The sequence below is a fragment of the Rhagoletis pomonella genome, unplaced genomic scaffold (assembly GCF_013731165.1).
Source record: "Rhagoletis pomonella isolate Grant_MI unplaced genomic scaffold, Rhpom_1.0 Rhpom_scaffold_00003, whole genome shotgun sequence".
Classification (NCBI taxonomy): domain Eukaryota; kingdom Metazoa; phylum Arthropoda; class Insecta; order Diptera; family Tephritidae; genus Rhagoletis; species Rhagoletis pomonella.
Window position 1 is genome coordinate 75,423,979 of NW_023458557.1, and position 7,724 is coordinate 75,431,702.

General features: G+C 35.1%; 1 protein-coding gene across 1 annotated transcript in view; it reads right to left on the minus strand.

Moving 5' to 3' along the window:
• Nucleotides 1-2,829: 2,829 nt before the first annotated feature.
• LOC118735531 overlaps nt 2,830-7,724 on the minus strand; it is a 321,256-nt gene continuing 316,361 nt past the window's right edge. The window contains exons 2-5 of the mRNA XM_036465332.1: nt 4,843-5,017; nt 4,625-4,742; nt 3,718-4,559; nt 2,830-3,645 (exon numbers count right to left, since the gene is read on the minus strand). Of these exons, the coding sequence (XP_036321225.1) occupies nt 3,035-3,645; nt 3,718-4,559; nt 4,625-4,742; nt 4,843-5,017 (1,746 nt within the window). The 3' untranslated portion in view covers nt 2,830-3,034. The remainder of the gene's footprint in view (nt 3,646-3,717; nt 4,560-4,624; nt 4,743-4,842; nt 5,018-7,724) is intronic.

The following is a 7,724-nucleotide window of genomic DNA, read 5'->3' on the forward strand; positions in this document are numbered from 1 at the left end:
ACGACGATATGCAGGTGCATAAAATAGTTCAAATAGTGCTGGCTATTAAATTTTTGGTGAATTAAAAACGATGAAATGAAAGAATGTTTGTGTCACGTAGTACCACGAGGTGGCCGCTAACCAATGCAGCGGAGCCAAAGTTCGTAGCGAGGAGCACGGTTGCCATTTTGGCCGAAATGTACCATTATTGGTAGATGCATTTTTTACAGGTTGGTACACAGGTATGTATATAACCTTCAGATTTGGTATATTTTTGAAGTCTGGTAAAACGAGATACATAGCTCTTACTGACATCATATTCCTATTTAATAATCTCACACAGGTAATTAGGAAACATTGAAGTATAACCAAATAGCCATTGACATTTCACCTACGCTTTATAGTAGTAGTAGTTTCATCATAAGAAGAAAAATCCATGGCTATGACAAGAAAGCAGAGCTTCGGAGCGGAGCAAGGGGTTAAAAAAATCCAAGTTTTTGCTGGGTCATAAAAGTACATATATACATACATATCGTCGTTTAAAGTACACAACCGCGTATCGGCATTCTGAAAAACCGCGTATCTGAAATTTGCTGCCGAAAATTGGATTTGCTCACACAAGCTCTTGAATCAATCATTTTCGATTCGTCCTGAAATATGCTAGCCAGAAATGCAATTGCTTTATAAAAAAGAGAACCATTTTGAAATACGAATGATTTTACCCTCTACAAAATAATTTATGCAACCTCACATACGCGGTTTTACATTTTGTTCATACGCGGTGTTATACTTTAAACGACAATATGTATATCTAACCGTTAAAAAATGTGCGACATAAGGAAATACGACTTCTGGTTGAACTATTTAATTGTACAGGTTGGGCCAAATGATACGTAGCAATGTTAAACACGTATAACTTTTTTATTTTTACAACGCTTTTATCAACTTGCAATGCTGTGTGTCCAGACACCATTCGTTGCTATAAAACCTTTGCTTTGCAAAGATCCTATAAAAAAGTCTAGTGCAACCTCGTCGGTTGAAAAGTAGATGTCGCCCTATGCACTACGTACGCTACAGCGGAAATGGACGACACGCCATTTCTTTAAATGAAATTAATTGATGCTCGTATGTATGTGCATACATATGTATATGCATGTGTGAGCACCAATCTATTAATATCGTTGAATTATTTTAATATCTATTGCAAAGTTTTTTACAGACAAGACTAAAAAGTAGCAAATAAATAATATAAAAAAAAACTTGTTAATATACAACGCTTTTATAAATGAACTCAAGAATAGAAAATAATATTTCTCAGTCCCATGAAATTTGTTTTGATAAATTTTGATTTTGAAATTTTGAAAAGCGTCAATCTCATAAATGGTTTATAATAACTTTTGCTAAAGTTTTTTATGCAAGAAAATTCACAACACAGTCGGCAAAAAAAAAAAATTAAGTCATTGGAATTTTTAGCAAACGATAAGCTTACACTGAGTTATAGTAAAACTGAATAAGCTATAAAACTGCTTACACTAAATTTGTATAGAAAGTCGAATTAAAAAGCGTTAAATTTTAATGGTATTGTAGTTCTTAATGCTTTGCACAACTTTTATAAAAAATTAGTAGACACTAAACAAACAAAAAAATAGTCAAAACTGCTAAAAATGTTGTGGTGCTATTATTTTGACCAGTACTATATTCGTTTTCTTATAATATGGTAAAATGTTAATAATTTCTTTTGTCCTGGTTTTGATTTGCGCCTCCGTATTTGATCTCAGTTGGGTTTTTATAAGTATGAGTTGTCAATTTAAACGAATATATTTTGTTTTGGTTGTTTTGTAGTATTATAAATGTATTATTATAACCAATTTCACTTCTGTGCACTTCAAAACAGACAAACAAAATTCGAATTTAATTTTTCTATATAAAAAATAAATTCAGATTTTACCTGACGCTATTCAAGTGGAAGCAAGTGTATGTATATAAGTATAAATAATTCAGACGCATAAATTAATAAGTTTATTTTATTATTATGAGACGTTCTTTTTGATGCACTCAAATTTAAAAAAAAATGTATATAATCTCTTTAATTTATAAAGTAATTTATAAGTTTTATAAAATTATTAATTATTTCCTTTCCCGACGATAGTACTATCGATGTTTTCAACTATCGTTTCTAAAACTATAGAGTGGCGGTACTATCGATAGTATCCCAGCTATACAACTAGCCACACAAATTGATTTTGTAGGTATTGTTTTGATGTGGGATGAAGCGCATTTCCAAGCAAAACTGTAGATTGTGAGGCTCTGAAAATCCAAGGGCAAAACACCAGCACCAGTTACACCTATACGGGTGCACTGCTTGGTGCGGTGTTATGGCTGAAAAATTTATCGGCCCACATTTCTTCAACAATGACGATGAAGCGCCAGAAAATGTATCTGGGGCTTCTTACAGAGCAGTGATTGACAACATTTTGCGGCCAACGGCAGAGCAGCATCCTAATTTGTGGTTTCAACAAGATGGAGCGACTGCGCACCCTGTATTTGTAAATATACATATCGACTGCTGAGTGGAAGATCGACCTATCTCGGCAGCCAGTTTGAAAGCGCCCTATATTTCAGAATTCGATTCAAAAATGCCCTATCTCACTTCAAAACGTATTGCAAATATGCTGATATAGGGCCTTTTTGAATCGGCAGCTGAGATAGGGCGTTCTTCAACCAAATTCTGAAATAGGTTGTTTTTGAAAAGTTTTTTGGGATAGGGCGTTTTCAAACTGGCTGCCTAGATAGGTCGATCTTCCACTCAGCAGTCGATATGTAGGTGTACATGTATGACATATGTATGTATAAACCAAAGGTACAAAATCAAATTATTTTCTTTTATTAATTATTCATAACAAATTAGAGTATACAAATACAAAATGTATGCACTTTTAAGAATATTGTACAAAAAGTTAAATGATATGACATGATGATTATAAAAAAAAAAATATTTGGTGCAGTTACAATACTTTCATAAAGAATTCAAATCATATAAAAATAATTCAAAATTTTAAATGAGCGCCACTTTTCGTGGAGCGCTGTTGTTGGTAGCATTGGCGTTAGTGACAGCCGATGACGGAGATGGCGCTTGAAGGTAGTTGGTATTCTGCGGTGGTATAATTAGATGAGCGATATGATGCTGCTGCTGCTGCTGCTGAATAGTAGCGGACGTGGGCAAGGGCTGCTGTGCAATAAATGCAGAGAGTTGAGTATGCTGTATGGTTGTTGATGGCTGTTGTGGTTGTGATGGTAAATTTTGTTGTGCCAAAGTATAAGCATTGAGAAGGTGTTGTTGCTGATGGTTGTGCAGTTGTTGGTGGTTGTGAAGAGACTGAAAACTCTGTTGTTGTTGTTGTTGTTGCAGCTTTTGTTGACTGTGCTTTATCTGTTGTGTGCTAAAGATGTGTTGTTGTTGTTGTAGCTGTTGCTGTTGGTGTTGCTTATTATGATGTTGATATGCCGACGGGTAGCGTATCTCATCGTACAAATGCGAATCCGGACTACCTTTGCGCGACTTTGGCGACACAACTGAATAGAGCGAGAGCTTGCGTGCATAATCGTAGGCGGTGGTACTCGTATTCACAGACGAATTATTGCTGGGTGCGTCATAGAATTCGGGTCCTGCGGGGCGAGAAGAATATCAAATTTCAACAGTGGTTCATGGTTACGTATACGACCTGGACACTTACATACCCTCGATTTTGTTGCGCACCATTTGCGTGAAGGCTGGTAAATCGGGCAATGGCTTGAGGAAACTTTTGCCGCCCACGCCAGCCATTGCGGTGGCATCCGTCGGGCTGCTAGCGCCGCTTCCGGTACCCAATTCCGCTGCCTGCCCACCGAAACTGGCATTGCGCGCCGCCAAAGCTGTTTCGACGCGCTGCTTTTGCCAATGGTAACGTCGATATATGTACAGCCAACTAAATCCGATTGCAGTAATGATAATCAAGAGTATGATGAGCAGCGTGCTGAGCAAATTCGCATCATGTTCAGCCGCAGTGGGTGTGGGTGTGGGCGCCAAGGTGTGCGTAGGCGCGTCAAGTACACCGCTAATGCCGGCCAAACTCAATTTTGCATCTTGCGTAGCACCAATGATGGTACCATTTGCGCTCGTCGGCCAGTCTGCGCCCGCCGCTGCTGCAGTGATTACATGTATCACCTCTGGTGTCTTTCCACCCGCACCATGCAAATCGCCCAGCAAACCGCCAGCCGCAACGGGTTGATGAACAATAATTTTCGGCGTATGCTGATCCTCTTGCTTGATAACGATGACCTCGGGCGCGACAGTGAGATGTGGTGGTATGCTCGTGCTGGTCGCTATTGTGACAATTTTCTTAGCTATACGATCGAGTTTGTGCGTTATATTGGCGATGGTAGAGTTGAGCGTTTGTATCATAACGTGCGTGACATTGGGCACCAAGGCACTTGTAGCATCTCCGCAGGTGCCGGTTTGTGGGTGGCAGCGCTTTTCGGCACAATCGCACTCTTTGTGGCACATGACGCCATACGTGCCAGTTGGACAGGGTAGCTCACAACTGGGTGAGAGGAAACATTTTGCAATCTTTTTTATTTATTTATTTTTTCTAAACAGCATACTTACAACTCGCCAGTCCAGCCTGTGGTGCAGTGACAGATGCCAGATTTATTATCGCAAACCGCGCCATTTTGACATTTGCACTGTTGCTTGCATTCATCTCCCCAGTGATCGTGATCACATCCTGTGCAATGGTGTGCAAAACAAATTGAAAAGAAAACATTTTTACATTCTGTTAATAAAAAATTCGTTTTAAGCGTAAATAAATTTGAAACCCCACTCACTTTGTGTACAATGCGTTCCGGTATATCCCGCCTCACAGCTGCACACATCCGGCGTCTGACAAAAGCCGCGCCCACAACCGCCACGACACACAGGCTTGCAAACTGTATCGTTGATGGAGATATTCCCCTCGTAGCCAGCGCAGCAAAAGCGAATAGTGCGGGTTTTTGTGACATTCTGTAAAATAAAATAAAAAAAATGGGTAAATATTTAATGAGAGTGCCTAGGAATATGCTTCGATTTTAAATTATGTTAACTAATTTCGTACAGCGAGTCATAAAAGTAGAAACACAAAGTGTGATCGATCATTATAATGCGATTAAAAATTAATATAAAATGAAGTAAGTCTTCCGGACATTAATGAGTTTTCTGGGATAATGTTTAATAATGTAAAGATTTCTAGAGTAGAAAAGCTAAAGTACCTAGGTATCTGGTTCGACTCCAACTTAAATTGGGGCGAACAAATAAATAACATTAAACTGAAATTAATTCCTTTCAACTTTGCTCTATACAGAAATAGGGGCATCATTCCACGCAAGCAATTGTGGCTTTTATATAACGCATATTTTATGTCCAAGATCAGCTATTTAAATCCAATTTGGAGTCGGTGTGCAGAATATAAAATAAACGAACTTCAGCGTTTGCAAAATAAAGTAATAGAGAATATTCTCTCGCTCCCATTACGAACTTCCACTACAAGTCTGTATGAAAATAGACTTGATATTAAACAAATATGTATTCTGCAAACACTATTAGTAGTCTTCAAGATCAAAAATAATCTTATAAAGCATAACCTTAAGCTCAATACAATAGATCGTTCAGTATATAGTCTGCATCAGGTAACGAGTATCAGAACCACGTTCTTTCGAACAGGAAAAAGTGCAAATTCCTTACGCAATTATGGTGTGAAACTGTTCAACAAACTACCAGAGTATGTTAAAACATCTCACAACATTATCACTTTTAAACGGGAAGTGATTCTGTTGTTACTTCAAAGATACGACTTCAGTAGCGACCAATATTCATAATACAATGCATTTAATTAATTGTGCTAAAAATCCTTTCTTTCTCTTTCATCTTTAAATCAAACATTAAAAAAAAAAACCTTATATTTTTTACTAACTCTACTGTTTTTATCATATTGTGCTGCATTTTTATATATCATTTAATATCTTTTTTTCTCAACATATAATTGAATAGCGACTGCATGACTGTATGCGTAGAAATTGTTAATTATCTGAGCTAAATTCTCACACAAAAATTTATTTTTTTTTGAGAATGCATATGTATTATTTTATACGTATACCCAATGAATAAAGGAAAAAAAAAATAAATAAATAAATAAAACATGACAAAATAAAAGATAACAAGATAAGATAAAACAAAATAAAAAATATTATGTTAAATTGAATTAAATCAATTAAATTAAACTAAATTAAATTAAATTAAATTAAATTAAATTAAATTAAATTAAATTAAATTAAATTAAATCAATTTAAACTAAATTAAATTAAATTAAATATAAAAAACAAGAAAATAAAACAAAATGAAGTTAATAAAACTAATTAAAATAAAAACGTAATCAAATTAAAAAATAAAAAACCAACTTAAATAAAATAAAATAAAGTGATTAAATAAAATTTAAAAGAGCTACAAAGAAATTTAATAAAAAATTTATAAAAACTGAAATAATATAAAAATGATGAAAAATAAAATAAAATTAAAACAATAAAATAAAATAAAACAAAATAAAATAAAAAAATTAAAACCCTCAAACGTAATTTTATTGAATAAGAAATAAATAAATAAAAATTAAAAAATTAATTTTAATGAATAAGAAATAAAAAAAAATTAAATAAAATTTTATTAGATTTAATTTAATAAAAAAAAAATACAATAAAGTATCATAAAGTTATTGACTTTGTTCCTTAGATTACTTTTAATTACGTAAGGTTGCGCTGATTGCCTCAGTCAAGGACACACCTGAACCGTTACATAGTTTTCCTTTATAAGACCTTTGTATGTGTGTATTATATTATAACTAAAATTTTCTTTGAAGCAGTAACTGCTAAAAAAGTTAAAGAAAGTACAGCATGCCTTAAAAGAAATGCAGTGGGAGAATCATGACACTACCAAAATGGTTTAGCTTCATCAAATACTGGACAGATTAGGAAAAAGTGTGGAGATGATTGCACCCGATCACGCTCCAGACAGGTGCTACAGTGTAGATTAAATGAGATACATATGCATATTCATTCCATCGGGTGCGTTCCAATTAGACCGTTTACTCTTAAGAAACCCACCAAAATCAATAGCTGGCTCTCACTTAGTGTTTGCCAATAAATTATGTATATTTTATAAAAGACTGAAAAATGCAAAAAAATTAATTAAAAGTCAGCAGGTAACAAACTGTTTAACAACAAAAATTTTTTTTTAAATATATATGACCGATAATAAAAATAAAATAAAAAAAAAACCCAATCTACTACCCAACCACGGAGTTAAGTATGTATTTTGAAATTATTGTCCGTCCACGCATGTCATTCATGTGTCTGCATTGAAATTTCCTGCTTTTATTAATTCAGTACAATCAACGCCACTCTCTCAAATAAACATCACCATCACCGCTGCACTACCACTGAATTCCGCTTCAGCACTGTAATCTGCAGCCAGTGCCGTTGAATATTCAAACCATTTTTGCTGCTGTCCATAGCTAGTCGCACCACCTTCCACTGCTGGTGGGTGCTGCTCAATTAACGTCGCGACGTCACCACCAGCCCCACCCGCTGATTCTGCATTGCCTGTCGCGCATCGCAACATTCTTCACTAATCTATGCTTGAGTTTGCTGTTGGATGTTTTTTTCTGATTTTTAACTTTTTTTTT